General features: G+C 41.1%; 5 protein-coding genes across 44 annotated transcripts in view; 4 read left to right on the top strand and 1 right to left on the bottom strand.

Moving 5' to 3' along the window:
* The first annotated feature begins 5295 nt into the window (after positions 1-5295).
* On the top strand, positions 5296-7265 carry LOC128874277 (probable cytochrome P450 28d1). The gene is made up of 2 exons (XM_054118871.1): positions 5296-6858; positions 7140-7265. The coding sequence occupies exon 1, from the start codon at positions 5336-5338 to the stop codon at positions 6842-6844; it is 1509 nt and encodes a 502-aa protein (XP_053974846.1). The 5' UTR covers positions 5296-5335; the 3' UTR covers positions 6845-6858; positions 7140-7265.
* Positions 7266-7751: 486 nt separating this feature from the next.
* Positions 7752-9681, top strand: LOC128874279 (cytochrome P450 9e2-like). The gene has a single exon (XM_054118874.1). It carries the CDS (start codon positions 7889-7891, stop codon positions 9392-9394), a length of 1506 nt encoding a protein of 501 aa, XP_053974849.1. The 5' UTR covers positions 7752-7888; the 3' UTR covers positions 9395-9681.
* A 140-nt stretch (positions 9682-9821) lies between these two features.
* On the top strand, positions 9822-11610 carry LOC128874276 (cytochrome P450 9e2-like). The gene has a single exon (XM_054118870.1). The coding sequence runs from the start codon at positions 10094-10096 to the stop codon at positions 11603-11605; it is 1512 nt and encodes a 503-aa protein (XP_053974845.1). The 5' UTR covers positions 9822-10093; the 3' UTR covers positions 11606-11610.
* Positions 11611-11896: 286 nt separating this feature from the next.
* On the top strand, positions 11897-14797 carry LOC128874278 (cytochrome P450 9e2-like). Its single transcript, XM_054118872.1, has one exon. The coding sequence runs from the start codon at positions 12040-12042 to the stop codon at positions 13546-13548; it is 1509 nt and encodes a 502-aa protein (XP_053974847.1). The 5' UTR covers positions 11897-12039; the 3' UTR covers positions 13549-14797.
* Positions 14798-16393: 1596 nt separating this feature from the next.
* Positions 16394-21204, bottom strand: part of LOC128874271 (MAP7 domain-containing protein 1) — a 166231-nt gene continuing 161420 nt past the window's right edge. For 39 of the 40 annotated variants that reach the window (XM_054118858.1, XM_054118844.1, XM_054118854.1 and 36 more), the window contains 4 exons: positions 21036-21156; positions 20608-20948; positions 17007-17263; positions 16394-16927 (listed from right to left, as the gene is read on the bottom strand). In XM_054118858.1, the coding sequence (XP_053974833.1) occupies positions 16914-16927; positions 17007-17263; positions 20608-20948; positions 21036-21156 (733 nt within the window). In that variant the 3' untranslated portion in view covers positions 16394-16913. Of the gene's footprint in view, positions 16928-17006; positions 17264-18486; positions 18703-20607; positions 20949-21035; positions 21157-21204 lie in introns of those variants that run through there. The other variant, XM_054118831.1, reaches the window with a different exon arrangement.

The following is a 21204-nucleotide window of genomic DNA, read 5'->3' as shown; positions in this document are numbered from 1 at the left end:
TATTTATTTACTCTTTTCCCCTTTACCACAAGGCGATCGAGCAGTGATTCCACAACCTCCCTGTTTAAGGGTTGTGGTCCACGATGCTGAGATAGAAGATGAGATCGATCGGTTCTCGTGGAACACGCTCGAGCAAAATGTTCGTTGGCGAATATCTCGTCCCAAATTTTAATATTGCCTCCCGAGTCTTATTCGGGACGGAACAGTGGCGCGCAAACGGTTTTCGAGGCTCCTGGCGGTAACCGTTTACGCGTTCGCCGCTCGCAGCGAGCGGGTAGGATTCTACAAGCTGTTTTACTCGGAAACTTTCTTCCCCGGGATAAAACGGCGAACGTAAAAGCCGCCTCGTTTACAGAGGCCGAGTCCCGAGCGCTTTTCATATTTCCCCTTTAATATCTCTCGCCGTTCCGCGTCATTGTTCCCTACCATGGTCTCTCGACTCGCCTTCGATCGGGCCTGTCCTTCTCTCTCGGTCTGCTCATCGGAAATCATTCCCACACCGCCAATTGTCAATCGCCGGTAGCCTGGATTGGCTTCGATCCAATACAACTAAGTTCCCCCCTTCGATTCTGCGCGGGCACGATCCTGTTATCCGGATTGTCCGGAAATCCGTCAGATCGAGACAATCGATGGAACCTATGGACCTGACTGCCAGAGACGCGAGAATCGTCCAAATGGGGCGTGATCCGTGACCCGAAGGGCGAGAGGGGGGGGGGGGTGGGGGGGCGAGGGCGGCGGCGGCGGAGATTAATTTACCCGGAAAATTCGAGGATTAAAACATATAGTCGGCCGAGCGTATTGAATTTGTACATCCGCTTGTTGTGTCGGTGATTTAAACGACGATCGATAAACGCGCAAACGTTTACCCGCCTACAATTCCGTTTACTAATAATTCTGGTTTACGGAATGTCGAACGAGAGACTGTACGATATCGCGAGTTGCTGTTGCCCCGATGGATACGAAGAGATTCTTTCGCGGAGTTAAAGTTCCCAAAGAGAACTCGAAACGTTCAGACGCGCTCGTAAAGCTAGGAAGTCGACACGGTTCGTTAGACGTTTCAGTCAGCTGAGAAATAAGCTTTCCTTTGTCTGCATCTGTATCGTAGTCTAGATCAGAGATGAGAAATCTTTCGGAATTGGAAAACAACATGCCGCTTCGTAAATTCCTCGTAAACTCGCTTTCGCTCTTTATTCACGCGTTTACTCTCGTTTGGACGTTTCGCGTTTTGTCATAAATTGAGTTGGCGATGAGGGTCGCTTTCCCTTTGTCTAGATTTTTTTTTTTTTATCCCTTAACAGAATTGATGCGGAGTAAAACAGAATTTTCCGACACATTTTTCAGCTCCGCTTTTTCACGAGCTAACGAGTGCGCGTACCCGCGACTCATTATTATTTTGGATGCTCTATTTTCCTCTTTTCGCGTGGATGTTTTTAGTACGTTCGAACACGCTCTTACCGTTATCGGCGCTTTTTGTTTTTCGAACGTTACGGAAGCCTCGTTATATCGGGACGTCGAATCGAAATGGGAAATTGATGAAATTATTTATGGCCAGTGGTATTAGGTGCACGCAACAAGCTGCCCTAAGGGATCGTTGCGTGCGGCAAATTTGCATCGACGTTTGCAACATAAATCGACGGGGAACGGCTGGTTGCACGGACGAAACCTTTCAAGGAAGTATACGTTTCCTCAGGAATTCGACGAGAAATGTTCGAGGGAGAATTCCTGGTGGTCGATGAGGAGGATAACTCGTCCCTGAAGTGCGGTAACCTCGGCAGAAGAGTCTCAGGGCCAACTCCGGCATCGCGAGAAGGTCTCGTGACCCGTACAAAATGAATGCATCCCCTTCGCAGGTTGCATCCTTTTCATCCCCCGCTCGGGCTTACCGCCATTGAGCCTATCCGCTAAATCGAGCGTGTCAGTGAAACGAAATACGGAATTTCATTTGAATTCTTCGTCGTTTCGGTCCCGACCCGGCTTACCCATTTTCTTATTTATTCTTTATCTTTTCCGAAGTTGGGTGCAACGGCTCGATAAAAATATTTACATAGAAATTGAGCTCTCGAAACGGGGACAACAATTTTCTCGCGCAACGCTCGTTTTTGCCAAGAGAAACCGTGGCGACTTTCTCGGCGAAGTGTACATCAACCGGTAGATGGCCGAGAAGAAACTTTAATTTTTTTATAAGCGAGGATTCGACCAATAGTTCGAAAATACCCCAAAAACTGCTTTCTAAGGCTACGTTCGGTTGTATTTTGTTCGACTCGTAAGAATCATCCTTCGTCATTTATTTTTGCGTCGCTACGAGACTGTCGAAAACGAAGGAAATTCGTTGCGGCGAGATGGCCTTGCTGGCGTTGGCAACCGAAGCAGCCACCGGGCAAATTAAAGCGTATTTTCGACGCAGCGAAGACGCTTCGCCAAAAAAAAAAACGAGGGAACCGTGACGGAACGCAGCGATGTATTTTCCAACGGTTGAGAGACGAGCGCGGTAGTTTCGCCCGTTCCGGATGCGGAAAACATCCCCTCGATGAGACGATGCGGTTACGTCGGTTTCCTACTTCTGCCTCCCTTTTCCCATCCCCTTCCCATTCACCTTAACTGTACTTGCGTATCCCGAACAGGTTACAAACGACGGGCACGGTATTACAAGCCGCAAATTACACCCCCTTCCCCTGCCTTAGCTGCCACGTGAATGTGCGAGCCCCAAGACTGCTGGATTACACCCCTGACTGCGAGACCTTCCGCTGGAATACCTCTCTCTGGCTACCCTGCGCGAGAAACGGAACGATCCGGGTTTCCGAGGTAAATTAGGGCGAAGAATATTAACTGTCGTTATCCAGACAATTATTGAGACCCCGTGACGCGTGAAAATGCCTGTCGTTCGGCGTCACCGTCGCGACGATTCCGAACATCGCGGTCCTCTGCGCCGAGACCGCTTACGGCTCTTATTTATCGTGACTCAAGCTGGCAAACGTAATATGAATGAGGAAAAACGCCCCAGAACTTACACCGATATAGATTAACGTATTCTTTAAATAATTGGCAGAGATATTGTGTCGAGTATGCAAGGTGAACCGAGTCAAATCGCTTGGCAACGCAAACATAACACGATCAGTCTTTTCAAATTTTCTCCACGTTTCTGAATTTAAAGTTTCTTAACCTTTCTCTGTAAACGTATACAAATGCTACGTATAATCTCCCGCGTAGAACGATGTCGGGAGCGTGAATCTTCCGTTCATAAATTACAATATTCGCGGGCCATCCCCGCTCGTTCAGCTGACGGGCATTCCCGCCCCCAAAAGTTACAGGAAATTCACCGCGGAATTAACGCCACGGATTTCCTAAACGATGAATTACCACGCGGTGCGATTCAGGATATCTTCCTTTTCGAGGAATAGACGGCCTGCGGCGCTGAAATTACCTAAAGTCAACCTAAAGAACAATTTCTTTTCTTCCCACCATTACTCTATAATTACCGAAACGTTAATATTATATTAACCCAACTTCGTCAGAAATTAATTTTTAGATATCCCGATCAATAGATACCGAAATATATTATCGAATAATTACTCACGATTAATCGCTCGGATAACAACGGCGTCCGGTATTTCTAAGTTTACGCCGATAACGAAAATAGATGGAGAGTCGATCGATAAGCGCTGAATCGGTTCAGCCGGTAATTAGACGCCAGCAAATGCGTTCTACGTGATCCAAGTAAAATCCTGTCAGGAAAAATACGATCGCGAAAGAATCTATTTCTGCCGAATATTCCCAGCGTAGTATTTTGCCGCAACAACGGAACATTGCAAACTGTTTGCCGATTTTGTCGAAATTGTACAAATGTTCGTTGGTTGGTTGTAATAACTACGATGGCCTTTGTCGCTGTGAATTTTCGATTCGACGAGATAGAGGGAAGCTGTAGACTCACAAATTACGTTTCGAGAAAGCCAAAATGTTTTCGGCGTAATCACGCGTTGGAGCTTCATTTTCCAGGATTATGCACTCGTTGGGAGACTCGCGAATATCTCGTTTCACCTCACGGCGATCCTTTTCGCTTTTCAACCGTAATAACACGGCACAAAGGGCCGCGCGGTATTACGTCGTCTCGTTAATTAATTTATACCGGGGCAACACTGGATTACGAAGCCCGCGAACGATTTCATTTCTCCTTAGGCGGGGTGCATTGAAAAGCCATAAAATAGTGATGTCTACATTTACCATCCTTGTACGTCGAAACACGTCGATTTGCGAAGGGTAATAAAGAAAGAGGAAGTCGATGGACTCAACCACGAATAATATTCGCTGAATCTTCATAGACAAGCTTGCTCTTCGTTCCAACTCTCCTTCCTAGAGTCAGATGCACGTATACGAACAGGAGATATGAAAATTCATTCACTCTCAGCATCTACCAGTGTTACGTTATCTGGAATAGATGGGAGTTCCGATATGCTCCGTGTACGTAATGCGCTTTAGCGGTCGCTGTAAAATCAAGAGTGAAATATTGCCTAAAGGTAAATTACTCGCCAAGTTTGAGCATTCTCACGGATGCACTTCGTTACTTATCTACCGCATGCAACGCCCAGCGTATCCCGAAACGCCGCAGTAAGAGTTCTCAAGGAAACAAAACAGTTTTCCGATAGTTCCGCCAGTGTGAAAGCGAACAGAGTTAGCGGAGCCTAGCCATCAGTTTTGGAGCACCGGGCCCCGGCATGTATCATCGTGGAGGGAGGATAAATTACGAATCCGAGTTCGCTGCTTATCAGAAGTTTTCGCAAAGTTCATCGTTTCGAGAAGGTCACTGTATTAAACGAAGTATACTTGCGTCGGAATACGCAGTTCCGCTTAACGTAAGAAAGAGCATCGAGATAAAGGAACCGATGAACCCTGGCAATGATCCTATTATCTTGAATATTTTATTCTTAGAACTGTGCCGATGCATAACAAGACGTTGAACAAAATTTTCTGAAATCGCTACCTCGAGCTAACCACACTTCCCGCGTTTTCAAAGCAAGCATCGAATTTACTACTACAACTCGCAGTATATAATTTGTTTAATTCAGTATTGTTCACTCTGCATTGTCACATTGGAGTGCCCCTGTCAAGAGACTCCTCGCTTTCACACGAAGCTGTCCCCCATGCATGCTCAATCTACCATTCGGTTTTTACACCAATGTCTATAGACTTCACACACACGTCTGTAGACTTTATACAGACTGCTACGCATATCAACAGTGTATTGTATATAAGCTCTATCGTTATCCAAATGTCGCGGTAGTCTTCGAGCACACTGCTCAACGGAAGAACGTTCGTTTCGTTCTGTCCAATAGAAGGCAAAATGGCTTGTGAGTTTTCGACGGTCATTCTAGGGGCAGTAGCCCTACTGATCCTTTACCTGATAAACAAATACACTTATTGGAAAAAACAAGGAATTCCGACCGCGAAAGGATTAGTCCCGCTCGTGGGCCACGTATTGCCGCTGACGACCATGAAGTCAAGCGTCTCGGAGTTCAATCGCCAGATGTACGAAGAGGGCAAAAATCACAGCATGATTGGATACTACAAGATAACGTCTCCTAAGCTACTGATCCGTGATCCGCGGTTGGTAAAGACCGTCATACAGAGCAGCTTCTCGAGCTTCCACCAAAACGGCTGGGTGATACAACCAGACGCGGATCCTCTACTAGCGAAGAATCCGTTTTTCTGTTACGGCGAGGATTGGTCCATCGGAAGAAAACGATTAGCCTACGCGTTTTCCAACATGAGATTGAAAATCCTTTTCGAGAGTGTTAAGGGCGTGTGCAAGAAATTCGAGGACTTTATGGAGAGACGATTGAAATCTAACGACAAGTACGAAGCCGAGCTGAAGTCTTTGTTTTCAAGATACACCGGTGAAGTTGTCGCGAGCGCAGGCTTAGGCATCGAGGGTTTCAGTTTCGAGGACGAACCGCACCCAGGGTCCTTCGATGAGATAGGCAAGTCGATCTTCGAGCCGAGTCTTTGGAACGGTATTCTGAATATCATTATATTCATGATGCCCATGCTCAACAATCTGTTGAAGATTAGCTTCGTACCGAAGAAGGTGGACACGTTGTTGAGGCATATCGTCTCGGAGAACCTGCAGGCTAGACGAAATACGCCAACACCAAGGCACGATTTCTTTCAATTGATGATCGATCTCGAAAAGACAGAAGGAGAAAAGTTGGACGAAAGTGTTCTTGCTGCTCATGCGTTTTCTTTCTTTTTCGACGGCTACGAAACGTCCAGCGTTACCCTCAGCTTAATCGGGTATCAATTAGCGAGTCACCCGGACGTTCAAGAAAAATTGAGAAAGGAAATTGTGTCCACGATCGCCAGACACGGCGGTACGTTGACGTTCGAAGCTTTGAAAGATATGACGTACATGGATCAAGTGATAAACGAGTCGCAAAGGTGTTATCCCTCTTTGGGGCTCATGAGCAAGTTGTGCACGGAAGAAATCGAGTTGCAAGGATCGGATGGACTAACTTGCAAAATCGAGCCTGGAACTGAGGTTATCGTATCTATTCATGGACTGCACTTAGATCCAGAATACTGGACGGATCCGGAAGTGTTCGATCCAGAACGGTTTAACGAAGACAGGAAACAGAACATCGAAAAGATGACGTACCTTCCCTTCGGCGAGGGTCCAAGGATTTGCGTCGGAATGAGGATGGCGTTGGTGAAGATCAAGGCTTGCTTGTCAACCTTGTTGAGAAACTACAAGCTCGAGCTATCGCCAAAAATGCAGCTTCCCTTGCAATTATCATCGGCTCATTTCCTGACTGCGCCTGTTGGCGGGATATGGGTCAACATTTCGAGAATTTAAGGAGTGGTCCCGATGTTCGTAACAAAAACAGTTTAAAAACCTGTTTACTAAATAATCATTTCGAAATGCGACAGTGTAATGCGAGAATTCTATCTAAAGTTTGTTTACGCACTAAAGTTTTAGTGTTTACTATTACACTTGATCTAATCAATACTTGATCCACGAGGCGTGTTCGTCCGATAACGTAGCGTTTCATAAATTGTATGTTTTGTAGCGCGGCAAAACTGCAGCGTCGTGTCGTAGCGTTGTGGCTCTCGTTCGAGTGTGATTTTGTTTATCTTAAAATTGTTTGCAGGGTGCCGTCTTTTGCGCAAAAATCAAATCGAGACGACGCCGACGCTCGGCGCCGCCGATACTGAGCTGTAGCTCTGACGCAAAACAAGTATAACGATGTAACTGCAGCCTTAATACGACAGTGTCATGGATTTAGCGCGTGAAGATTGCGAATCAAGGACGCCTCCTCTACAATCAGAGTGAGTGAGACATGGCGAGACAGACATAACGTTATTAAGTGGGTGGGATGGAATGAATGATGCGTCATTAATACCGGAGAGCGAGAAACGATATGAGATAGAGGATGTTACAACGCAACAAGAACAGAAGCGTTATTTGTTCAGTTATTGACAGTGTTATTCGTTTGTCTTTAATATTAGTCGAGGTGTTAGAAGTATCTTCGTATCGCAAAGTTTTCATATCTATTCGATTCCTGGAATAGTTAAATCCATAGCTAATGTTAGTCAAAAGAACTTCTCGATCATTCAAATTAGCATACAACGCTATAATTATATGGAAGCTGAAAAGAGATCATAGCGAGGCATTGCGGTGCGATTAACATTAATGAACCGCTCCAACTAAACGATATCTTTCGGACAACAATTTTTTAAACCTGGAACGTCCCTGGAATTCTCATACATAAAGTGATACGTTTTGTCGGGTCTTACTGCGCACATTATATGACGCGAGTGCACTGTCATGTGCTCAGTACTCGCTTGGACTCGAGAGTAGTAACATCGGCTGTGTTTCTTCTTGGGAATAAAAAGAAGAATGGCTTCCATGTTTTTGGCGCTTGCAGCAGCGGTGCTAGCCCTGCTGTTTGTCCACCTGATAAGCAAATACACTCTCTGGAAGAGAAAAGGGATTCCGACAGCCAAAGGATTCGTACCGATACTGGGTCACTTTTTGCCGATAGTAACTTTCAGAAAGAGTATATCGGAATTGTATCGCAAGGTGTACGAAGAGACTAAAAATCGTAGTATGATTGGATTGTACAATATAACAGCACCGGTACTGTTGATTCGCGAACCCCAGTTAGTAAAGACCGTCATGCAGACCAACTTTTCAAACTTCCACGAGAACGGGTTAAAAATTCAGCGCGACGCGGATCCTCTGTTAGCCAAGAACCCGTTCTTCAATTACGGTGAGGAATGGTCGGTCGGGAGAAAACGCTTGACCTACGCGTTTTCCAGCATGAGATTGAAAATCCTTCTCGAGACTGTCAAGGGAGTTTGCAAGAAATTGGAGGACTATGTGGATAAACACCTGAGTTCGAGCAACAAGTACGAAGTCGAATTGAAGTCTTTGTTTGCAAAATACACCGGTGAAGTCATAGCGAATGCTGGTTTAGGTATCGAGGGTTTCTCATTCGAGGATAAACCGCACCCAGGGTCTTTCTACGAACTGGGCAAGGTGCTCTTCGAACCAGATTTAAAGCACGGTATTTTGAACGCAATTATATTCTTCGTGCCAAAGGTCAACGACATTCTGAAGATTCCTTTCGTACCGACGAAGGTAGATAAATTCATACGACACATCGTCAAGGAAAATCTAGAGGTCAGACGAAACTCGACAATACCTAGGAATGACTTTCTGCAACTGATGATCGATCTTGAAAAATCAGGAGAGCAAGTGGACGAAGAAGAGCTCGCAGCTTACGCGTTATCCTTCTACCTTGACGGCTACGAAACGTCTAGCATCACCCTCAGTTTCGTCGGATACCAATTGGCCACTCATCCAGACGTTCAAGAGAAGTTGAGGAATGAAATTACATCCACGATTGCCAAACACGGCGGTACCTTAACGTTTGATGCTCTCAAGGACATGACGTACATGGATCAAGTGATCAGCGAGTCGCAGAGACTGTATCCCGCCGTAGGCATAATGACAAAACGCTGCACGGAAGAATTTGAGCTTGAAGGATCGGATGGACTATCCTGTCGAGTCGATCCTGGAACAGAGATCATCGTACCTATTCACGGCCTGCATCTGGATCCTAAATACTGGACCGACCCGGAAGTATTCGATCCGGAACGATTCGACCACGACAGGAAGAATAACATAGAAAAAATGACATTCATTCCTTTTGGGGAGGGTCCAAGAATGTGTGTCGGTATGAGAATGGCACTGTTGCAGATGAAGGCTTGTTTGGCAACTACGGTTAAAAGGTACAAGTTCGAACTGTCGTCAAAAACGCAACTTCCTTTGAAAGTATCGCCGTTATACTTCTTGACTGCGCCAGTCGGAGGCTTGTGGGTGCACATATCGAAACTTTGAGACTTCTATACGAGCATGAGTACGGTACAGTGTGAACGATGCGCCAATGAATCGACAAACTGTTATATAATCTTAATCTACCGAAAAGAAATAACATAGAAAGTGTTAAATAATATCTTATTTTGTACCATACGTATCTTAGTGCGAGCAACGTTGTATTTGTAACAAATACAAGAGTAATTGTTTGAAATAATCATTGGAAGCTTCTGTTTCCAGCAACACTATTTAAAATAACCAAAATATTGGGTTTGTTAAATAAATGATTTTTTAACCACGGTTTTCATTTATTTTGTATTTGTTATTGTTCTTCAATTCGCGCCTTTCCTTCCTGCTATCGCCCATTGACTGTAACGCTTGCGCATAACTGCTTACTCGTAACTTTGGCATGAGAGATGTCGGTTAGGGACTACACTATAGCTTGAGCGGTCCATGGTATAACAGTCTTCTCGGCGGCTAGAGTGTTTTCTATCGTTTGCACGAACAACATAATAGCAAGTTAAAAAAGACGCGCGGTTCGATAACGATCAAGTCTAATTTAATCCGAGTTTCGCAATTTGATACGATATCATCCGTGTTATCGTACTACTACACATCCATCGTGCGCACGGCTCGCTATAAATTTATGCTGATGTAGACAGTAACCGCAGACAGCAGTGGTTAGCGTAGACGTTAGAATCTATTCCGCAAAAAGTAGCAAAAATGGTGTTCACCTGTTTCGCGTTTGTTGCTGGAGGATTGACTGTGTTGGTTGTCTATTTAATAAACAAATACAGTTATTGGAAGAGGCAGGGAATTCCGACAGCGAAAGGAGTGGTACCATGGGTGGGCCACATGTTACCTGTATTAACTCTGAGGACAACTCTTTCGCAATTGGTTCGCAAGATGTACGAAGAGAATAAAAATCACAGCATGATTGGGTTTTACAAAATAAGGTCCCCGGTACTAGTTGTCCGTGAACCACAGTTAATAAAAACCATCATGCAGAGCAATTTTTCGAGTTTTCACAAAAATGCCATGATGACAATTCACACTGAGTTGGATCCTTTGCTAGCCAAGAATCCCTTTTTCATGAATGGCGAGGGGTGGACAATCACAAGAAGACGATTCACTTACGCGTTCTCTGGCCTGCGATTGAAAATGCTTTTCGGAGCTGTGAGCGGAGTGTGCAAGAAATTCGAGGATTTCCTCCAGAGGCGGCTACAGGCAACCAACAAATACGAAGTTGAACTGAAGTCTTTGTTTTCCAGATTCACGGGCGAAGTTGTGGCGAACGCTGGTTTCGGCGTCGAGGGATATTGCATGGACGATGAATCGCAATCCAAGTCTTTCGATCAGCTGGGGAAAGCTATGCTCGAGCCAAATTTGAAGAACGCGATTGCGAATACTATTATTTCATTCGTACCTGAGCTCAGTAAAGTACTGAAGATCGCTTTTGTGCCAAAGAAGGTTGACAGGTTCGTGAGGAACGTGATTTCGGAAAATCTGGAGATGAGACGAAAGTCCTCGATACCGAGAAACGACTTCCTCCAAGTGATGATCGATCTTGATAAATCCGAAGGAAAGACGTTGGACGACGAGCAACTCACAGCTGACGCGTTATCCTTCTACCTTGACGGCTACGAAACGTCTAGCATCACCCTCAGTTTCGTCGGATACCAATTGGCCACTCATCCAGACGTTCAAGAGAAGTTGAGGAATGAAATTACATCCACGATTGCCAAACACGGCGGTACCTTAACGTTTGATGCTCTCAAGGATATGACGTACATGGACCAAGTGATCAGCGAGTCGCAGAGATTGTTTCCGGCTGTGGGTGTTATATCGAAGCAATGCACAGAAGAATTCGAGCTTCAAGGATCTGATGGATTGTGTTTCCGAGTGAAACCTGGAACAGTGATCTCTATTCCCATTTATGCGCTGCACACGGATCCCGAATACTGGCCAGATCCTCAAGTTTTCGACCCGGAACGATTCAGCAACGACAGAAAGCAATCTATACAAAAAATGACGTTTCTTCCTTTCGGTGAAGGTCCAAGAATATGCCTCGGAATGAGGATCGCTATACTGCAGATGAAAGCTTGCATAGCTACTCTGGTGAGAAGCTACAAGCTCGAGTTGTCCCCAAAAACGCAGCTTCCCTTACAATTATACCCAACTCACATCCTGGCTGCTCCTGTTGGAGGCTTGTGGGTGAATATTTCCAAAATTTGATGTAAAGCTGAAACTAATTTTCGTAATTTTATTATGTATCGCAAACAATTTCGATATAAAAGTTCGATTATTGATACTGTCATCCGTTGTTTTCCACTGCAAATTTTCTGTATTTCTATAGTAATCGAGTTGTGGGTATGCTACGATAGTACCACCCAAAGAATATCACCATCAATGTTATCGAAGTAGATTACGGAGATAACTTATATTCATTGGTTAACAGCATGATTGGAACGGCTCTTGCAACATGTAGAGTTTGACATTTAACATCGTTAACCTTGGATATCATTTCACAGATAAATGTAGCATCGTTACACTACACATGGACAACGTGCATAATATTCGATGCGAATTGGATTTGATAGTTTCAGTAGCCGGTGAGAGCTGGGCGTAACAACGTCGCTCTTAGAATTTCTTGCGCAAAAGCTAGAAGAATGGCATGGAGCTGGTTGACGTTTGTTGTGGGAGCATTGACACTACTGATTCTATATTTCGTAAACATATACACTTATTGGAAGAGGCATGGAATTCCGACAGCGAAAGGAGTGGTACCATACCTGGGCCATCTGTTGCCTGTATTGACTTTGAGGACAAGTATCGCAGAAATGGTTCGCAAGATATACGCAGAGAATAAAAATCACAGCATGATTGGATTCTACAAAATGAGATCCCCGACGCTACTTATCCGCGAGCCACAGTTGATAAAGACCATCTTACAGAGTAACTTCTCGAGTTTTCATAAGAACGATATGGTGGTTCACCCCGAGTTGGATCCGTTGGCAGCCAAGAACCCCTTCCTCACTGTCGGCGATGTGTGGACAGTAGGAAGAAAGCGATTCACCTACGCGTTTTCTGGCCTTCGATTAAAAATGCTTTTTGTCGCTGTAAACGGAGTGTGCAAAAAATTCGAAGACTTTCTGGAAAAACGATTGAAGCCGAGCGGCAAGTACGAAGTTGAATTGAAGAATCTGTTCTCAAGATTCACAGGCGAAGTCGTGGCAAATGCTGGTTTTGGCGTCGAGGGATACTGCATGGACGACGAGATGCATTCCAAGTCTTTCGATCAACTTGTCAGAGGTATGCTTCAGCCTGGTTGGAGGAACGCGCTTGCTCATGCTGCCATCGTCTTCATACCTGAGATCAGTAAAGTACTGAAGATCGCTTTTGTGCCAAAGAAGGTTGACAGGTTCGTGAGGAACGTGGTTTCGGAAAATCTGGAGATGAGACGAAAGTCCTCGATACCGAGAAACGACTTCCTCCAAGTGATGATCGATCTTGATAAATCCGAAGGAAAGACGTTGGACGAGGAGCAACTCACAGCTGAAGCGCTTACTTTCTACATTGACGGCTACGAAACGTCTAGCATCACCCTCAGTTTCGTCGGATACCAATTGGCCACTCATCCAGACGTTCAAGAGAAGTTGAGGAATGAAGTTACATCCACGATTGCCAAACACGGCGGTACCTTAACGTTTGATGCTCTCAAAGATATGACGTACATGGACCAAGTGATCAGCGAGTCGCAGAGAGTGTATCCCGCAGCAGGCTTTATGTCAAAGCAATGCACAGAAGAATTCGAGCTTCAAGGATCTGATGGATTGTGTTTCCGAGTGAAACCTGGAACATCGATCTGTATACCCGTTCACGCGCTGCACACAGATCCCGAATACTGGCCAGATCCTCAAGTTTTCGACCCGGAACGATTCAGCAACGACAGGAAGCAATCTATACAAAAAATGACGTTTCTTCCTTTCGGTGAAGGTCCAAGAATATGCCTCGGAATGAGGATCGCTATACTGCAGATGAAAGCTTGCATAGCTACTCTGGTGAGAAGCTACAAGCTCGAGTTGTCCCCAAAAACGCAGCTTCCCTTACGATTATCAGCAAAGTATTTCTTGACCGCGCCTATTGGAGGCTTATGGGTGAACATTACGAAAGTTTAAAAAGTAGGAAAGCGAAATGATCAAAATTGTGATAACGCTTGACTGTTAATGCAAAGTTATGGATATAGAGAATATGTGCAGTCAATCTAATAAATTTATATCTCTAAACTGCGAATCAAATTGAATTTTATTTAGAAAACACACTTTTTACACTCGTGTTGATATTTAACATACAGGAGCGAGTAGTATACTTACACGATTAATGTGCAGAGTGGGATAGCGAATCGGATACTTTCTTACTTACCTTTACGAGTGCTTCGTAATTTCTTGACCCTTTTCTCCGAATCTCTCTGTGCATAGAACACGCTAAGTACCTTAAAATTTCTCACGGCGGAGTGTAATATTTTTAATTGGAATATAAATCCCCGTAATGGGACGCGGAACACTTTCGACACTCTCGGGCTCGGAGCGGGCAAGCTCGAAGTGGGTTTTGAAATTGAAACGAAACGAGGCAGCTGAAAGAAATGCCAGTTTCACCTGGAAAACGTGTTTCGCGTTTCCGCACGTAAGGGTAAATGGAAAGTAAGGGAGGTAAGGGGGGGGGGGGGGGGGTAGCGGGCCAGGACTCGAAGACGGATGTGAATAATAGAAAGAAAAAAGAGTTAGCAAGTTTCGAAAGCGCTTTTCTATAGACTGCAGAGACAATCCTTCGCGTTGGAAAGAGCCTTATGCGAACGTCTAGACTTTCTGGGTCCACGGGAAATTTTCGCAGACGCGAACATTACTTTTTACGACTGTGGCACCCAAGAGACGAGCCGTATCCACGAGGCACGCTCTTGGGTGCTTCATATTTCATACTCTGTTGCTTTCGACACCCGTTACTCTCTGGACCAACTAGTTCTTACGGTTGCAAATGAAAATAGATGTTACACGCGTTTCTGCAGCAATGAATACAAGAACACACGATATTCGTGAATGTTTAATCTTCTGAACCTTCTGAAGAAGTTGAAGGAACGTGAAATTTAAAAGCAATTAGGAGGCTTATTAAATAATATCTCTTTTATTTTTAATATTAAGTGTTTATTACATACAAGCGTTTATACAATACGAAGTATTTTTAGACATGACTGATGATATTTAGCGTTCTCAGTATTTGTATTGTTTAGAAACATTCTTTCGTATGTATTGAGGTTACAATTATTGTTATTATTATTATAGTTATTATTAATTACGTGTCCTTATAGAATAGTTTTAGTTAGACCGAATAGAGTAGTTTGAATAAATAAACACGATACATAGTCATTGCATACTTCTGTCGTGAAAAGCAACGTCGTACTTTTTGTTGTGAAAAATAATCTTTCACGGAGTATATCGTCAAAAAATTGCGTTAAGACGGATTCGAATTCCCTTATCGGTACCGTGGCTTCGGGCTCGAAAATAGCGATTTAGGCAATTGGAATTGTCTTAGAATCGTATGCATCTGTACAGGAGTGTGCTATAATTTTCGAGAAAGAAGGGAAGAAACGCGCATTCGTTCACGTTCAAACGATTTGCTCGCAGGTTATCGCGCGACAGAGTGAATTTGCGACGCGAAGCACTGCGATGTTACATACATATGCGCTCGAAGTCCTTGAATAAAATAATTTCGAATAAAAGAACCGTTAGCAAACGTACAGCGTCGAATTACATCGGATCGATCGCGATACTGAATACATGCGAAAAGATAGTAGGGAAACTCGTAATATTTCATATGTAGCACGAAACACAAAGAAAGGTCAAAAGTTAAAAGTGAAACGGTGTACAGAGTTCGTAAATCAGTGGTATCCTTTGAGACACATGGATGACTCCCCCCCCCTTTTTTTTTATTATTATTTCCATTATATGAAAATTAAAATAACCAGTTTACTTTATCACCCTCGACACAAACAACCTTACCCAGGTTGGATTCGTGTTACAACACAAAGCATGCTAAACGATACCCATTTTATAATAGTACGCCACGACAATGGCAAACACCTCATGTTTTTAGACACCAATTACAATGTTTGATCGATAACGTCATGCTTCTCAAATGATCGTTTTCTATCTGTATACTAGTATGATGCCACTATAACGAATAGCCACCACTGGATAACGCAACGTGACCATGTAATTTCGTAAACTCGATTTTCATGAAACAACTGGCGAGGCTGAAGCCCCTTTCGCTAGTGTTTGAATCGGCGACTTCGCGATCCACCGACTATCGCAGCCTAGCAGAACACCATTTACAAAGAAAGTAACGTAGCTATCGTCCCGTTTATTTCGCGAACGTATGCAGTGGCTATTTCACAAAGTAATCGCCGTCTTCGTTCATCGTCGTCATCATCACAGCTAGAAAATTTATGTTAGATTCGCGAAAACATAACAGTAATGAAAATCTAGTTGGATACCTAAAGTACCAATATTAGGCGTGTTTTCTAAACAGAAAAAAAAAAACAAAAAAAAAACGATAAAAACAGTAAAATTGCTTGACTAGTGAGCGCACGCCCCAAAAATGTAGTATGGAAGAAATGTATTTTTTTTTCCTTTTTTTTTTACATCATATCTGCAGAACATCTTACTGGATATGATTATACATAGATTCCTTTTCTATATTCAAATTCTATAAGGTAATATTATACTATCTCTTATGTAAGGACAATCATTGGAGCTTACCTCCTACGTCATTTTGGCAGATACGGTTTCGCATGATACATTTTTCTTTTTTCCTTTCAAACCAATTCGCAATCTTGTGCTATGTGTGTCAAGCCGTTTTACACATTCGTTCACGTATACAAATTCATTAATGCACTGATTCCCCTATTCGGATTCGTGAAATCTCGTTTCGTTACATTTTGAACCGACTTCGAAAAGGAGGAGGTATATATATTTTTTTCGATAAAAGACCTTCAATAAACATCAAACATCATAAGAGCACGGACGAAAAATGCGTGAAATCAATTCAACGAAATTTCTTACAATAAAATATATACGCGTGTTTCAAATCATATTACGTTATAAACAGGCCTTATTTCCCTTAAAGGACCTCTAAAACATTAGATTTATATCCTAATAGCATACTATAACGGACTGAGTGCCTATTTGCTGTTTGCATAGTATTATTAATTAACATTATATATTATTTTACATTCCTCGTGACAACGTTTAAGGACAAGGTAGTCGTTTCATTTTTTTTTCCTATTTGTGTTTTTATTATTTTTTTTTTTTTTGACGTAGTGCCCCCGTTCCTCTACTTAGATCTCCATTTCTACACATCGATAGCGCTTATTTACATTATTTTGTTAATGACGTCATTTAGATTGATACCTAGATTGCTTGCTGTAAGCAACAGGGCATTTCGATCCAATTGTTCTTCTTCCTTTTCACCAGAATGTTTAATACGCGCATTATGATAAAAGATCTGCAGACGAAGAATATGTGTGTTACATTTATATCATATATATCAATGACGTTATCGCGATAGAAACGAATACACGTACCTGGTACTTGACTATTATCTTGTGGTTTGTTGTTTATAAAAGAATCCTGGAACGGATTTACATTGACGTTAGCAGCGGTTGGCATGTATGTGTTGGCCAATGGAGTGAAAGGTATAGCTGCTGGATTTAGGTTCGAGTTGAGGGTGTCTTCGTTGGCCAAATTGGATGTCAGTTCAAGTATTGGACCACTACTGCTATTACTGAGAGAGTCGAATTCCGTTAGGTCTAACAGGTTGTTGGTCACGTTGTTTTGTTTGCTATAAAATCAGCCAAAAAGGAAACATACAAATACTAAATAATAGGCGATTTAACACTAGAAACTACGGCTTCAGCATATTGTAATTTCGTATCACGAAATTACAATTACTAAATCGACTAAGCCAAATTATAGATGACTCATACCTTGAACACTATCATACTAATATTAATATATACACATAACGATAGAATTTGTTACTACCTAAAATTTCGTAATTTCTTAAATTAGAAGCTAATTTGAGAGTATCTAAAGTATCTAAAAGTTTTCACGAACGACGAAGGAAATAAACGATTAACAATTAGATATTTTTCGTTTCGTTTCTTCGTGTCATCTGTTTTGCATCGAATTATAATGGCAAAATTTTTTTTTCCAAATCAAATGCTTGCCGTGAAAATTTATCGTACAATAAATTTTCTTCGTAGTAATCGTTCTTGCGTCACCGCTATGTTTGCTGACTAATATTTTCAAAGGCAGCTACTTTAATGCTGTAAAGCAGCTATAAAAAAGCGTTCATATGTGCTCATGAACTTATGTAACAGTCTATGGCGTAAATGAAACAGTATATGAAACACAATTGACACACAAAAGAATCTTCTCTCTCGACAAAATTAGAGATGTAACTTATATACAAGATACTACCATACAGCAGGTTCACAGAGATCTTGTTACGGCAATTATGTCTATCCGCTTAGTATTCTATATCGAATCTCTCTCATTCATATATAAATACGTTGTAAAATATTCATGCCTCGTTTCGACATGGGTTATCACTTCCTATAGGAATTGTGAAACGGGCTGTGTTAAATATATGTTTGTATTATATAACGAAAGTGTAATGTTAAAACATGTGAAGGTTAAATAGTACATAGCAAAAGTAGACAGTAAGTTGACACGACTGCTGGATGATGTACAACACAAACATAAAGAACATGTATAAAGTACAGCAAAGAAAAGTACAAGCCACACCATATTGATACAATCAATTGACAACATGCATTGGTGGTAATAAAATCGGCAGTAAGAAACTTTAATATGAACACTGTACTTAAGGCATACATAACGAGCTTGTATAATAACTAATTGGAGGTAAGATAAAATAATAGCTCACCAAAGACGATGCGTTAGACGTTGCGATAAAAGTATAAGTAAAAGTAATAATTCGAGGGGTAAAAATTAATCGATCTTTGATGAGCTTGTATGATAAAATTACAAAACAAAATGTTTAGATGAGCCATTAAATTTATGCTATTTATCTTTCTTTACATTATGTACACTGAATTTATTATGGATTAGTCGGTATTTCACGCTATAACTCCGTTAGCCGTTTAACATTTCCATGCTTCGTATAATATTACATGTTTTATGCCATTAATATATTACTAAAAAGAGTCGACGTACATATAAGTTTAATCTTTCAATATTCCTTTAGAGGTCTACCTAAAAATAGTATATTTTTAACTAGTACATGATTAAATACAAATTATAAAATATATATATATAAGTATAATAGACAATATAATATACATTCTTCATACCTCTCATATGTTACCGTTGATATCATAATGTTTCGTATAATTTATTAGTTAGTTATTGAAATAGCCGTGCGATTAGGTAAATCTTTCAATAGCGATAAATAATTATCAGTATATTCATTTCATATTTGTCAACCATTGCTCTGGCTACTTTTGCAATGTACAATATACGTAAAATTGTTTGCAGAATAAATTTATATAAAGCAATCTCTACCGCCCTAAAGTAAATTTTATAGGCAATTCTTTCCGATGTAATTCTTGGAAAGCACAATAAACTTTGTTTCTTTAAATAACTATATATAGTACATATATTTTTTCAAACTTAATTTTTTGTTGCTTTACGAGTACTACAAAAAACATCTCAAACAACAAAATTCATTATATGTACAATTTAACAATAAATTATCAGTATACCACGTGTTTTTATGTTGTAGGATAAAAATACGGGATTATCGTCTTTCGCATTTTACGTTTTTTTTTTGTTTAAATTGTTTTGTTTAGAAATCAATGTCAATTCTTAAGTATTCTATCTTCTTTTTTTTCAATTCTGAGCATAAAAACATACATTACAATCGATACGTGTACATAATTAATGTGGCACATTTTCTAATCCTAATTTATATTCATTTGGAAAACAATGCTCACACTCTAGCCATTTTATTCATGGTTTGCTTTCCACTCGAAGCAGTGGAAACTATGGTATAAAATAATTGTATTAAAACCGCACTGATACTGTAGAATAATTGTAGAAGAAAAGCGATATCATAGACAACGATTTGAAAATAGACTAGTAATTACTACAAACTTCACAGACGGTTATTTATAGTTCACATTGCGTGTGCGTGTATATCAATTCATCGTGACTCTATAAATAACTTTCATTATATAAATGACTAGAGTATTACCCTGAATCATTCGAAATACAGAGTGTTTTTTTTTTGTATCCGTTAAACCGTTATAAACATATAACGGTTTTAATTATCAAACATCAACACTGCACTTTCATGTCGTTTTGTGTTTTAGTATATACGTTTGTGACACTATAGTTTTACATGTAATGTATATCGTGATTCAACTTGATTTTTTTCATCATATACTTTGAATATACATGTTGCATTATTTTTACGTGAACGGTCCTAGAAATCAGTCGACATTTTTACGTACGTATTGGCTAGTATTGTGCAATTATTTATATTATTTTAGTTACATTGTTAGCCATAATTTGTTTAAAAAAAAAAAAAAAAAAAAAATTGCATTTGCATTTAATAAATATAAGACGTAGTGTCGCGTGTGTCGATATATTTATATATCGTATTCGCACAAATTCTTGATGAAATATGCATTCGGCATTAATAACGTTCTATGTACTAGGAATTCGTACGATTTTTGGATCAGTGGAACGATTTCATTCATGGAAAAATATTTCTTACTCTGTACCGTATCGAAAATCAAAACGAGTATGTTGAAAATTTAATGAAACAATTCCTAGTGCAGTGATGTAACGCATGTGTGATAAATCAGCAGTGTTGAGAACGCTAGTTTGATATAAGCCTTGCACGGGCATTAATATAGTATATTATTGTCGAACGATCTAAAACAAATGAACTTACAATTCTTTGAGATGCTCTTCGATGTAATCTTTCAAAATTTTTTTTGTCGTTTTCTTTCTTTTTTTTTTTGTTTGATTTTCTATCGATGAGAAATCCAGTAATATCGTGGACTTGTTTGTATGGCGTAGATGTTAATATGTAACTCTTACGTTAATGTAAATGTTTTCACAAATCTGTAACTTTTATATTTATATACTTACACGGTGGCATTGTCCAGTGTAATTGATTGACTGTTGATACCATTTCCGTGATTCGTATGATGACCATTCAGTTCTCCTTCCACATTACCCTGATTATTATCCAATACAATTTTACTTTCGTTAATGCCATTACTATGCGTGCCGTTATGCACAATATCCGCCGTAGTGTTGTTTTCCGTATGATGAGCTCGCTGCTCTCCGCTAATGAATTGTTGAGTTGCTTCGGATATGAGACTGGCTGTCATTACATCTTCGTTTTTGCTACCCGGTACTGGCTTATTTTCATCGTTAGGACTGTTGTCTTCTTTCAATTTATCGCCATCGCCATCGCCACCCTCTCCCTAAACATTAAGCGCACGCACAAAGAACGTAGGTAAACATAAAAAGAAAAAAGCCTTTAAAAATATCGCACACGAATTTATAATTACCTTAGTGGGCGTGTTTTGATTTTTCCCGCGAGTTCTACTCATAATCGCCTCGACGCGTTTACGTCTAGCGAGCCTTTCTTCTTCTTCCTTTTTGAGACGCTCAGCCATTTCAATCCGTTGTCTGCAACAATAACATTACGTATTTCAAAAACACTAAGAATAAGGAATG

Source organism: Hylaeus volcanicus, chromosome 3 (genome assembly GCF_026283585.1).
Source record: "Hylaeus volcanicus isolate JK05 chromosome 3, UHH_iyHylVolc1.0_haploid, whole genome shotgun sequence".
Classification (NCBI taxonomy): domain Eukaryota; kingdom Metazoa; phylum Arthropoda; class Insecta; order Hymenoptera; family Colletidae; genus Hylaeus; species Hylaeus volcanicus.
The sequence above is the reverse complement of the archived record's forward strand: the minus strand, read 5'-3'. Positions and strand labels throughout refer to the sequence as shown.

What these genes read in the sequence shown, in the direction of transcription:
- LOC128874276 (XM_054118870.1), top strand. Translation starts at nt 10,094, where the DNA reads ATGGTGTTCACCTGTTTCGCGTTTGTTGCTGGAGGATTGACTGTGTTG.
- LOC128874278 (XM_054118872.1), top strand. Translation starts at nt 12,040, where the DNA reads ATGGCATGGAGCTGGTTGACGTTTGTTGTGGGAGCATTGACACTACTG.
- LOC128874277 (XM_054118871.1), top strand. Translation starts at nt 5,336, where the DNA reads ATGGCTTGTGAGTTTTCGACGGTCATTCTAGGGGCAGTAGCCCTACTG.
- LOC128874279 (XM_054118874.1), top strand. Translation starts at nt 7,889, where the DNA reads ATGGCTTCCATGTTTTTGGCGCTTGCAGCAGCGGTGCTAGCCCTGCTG.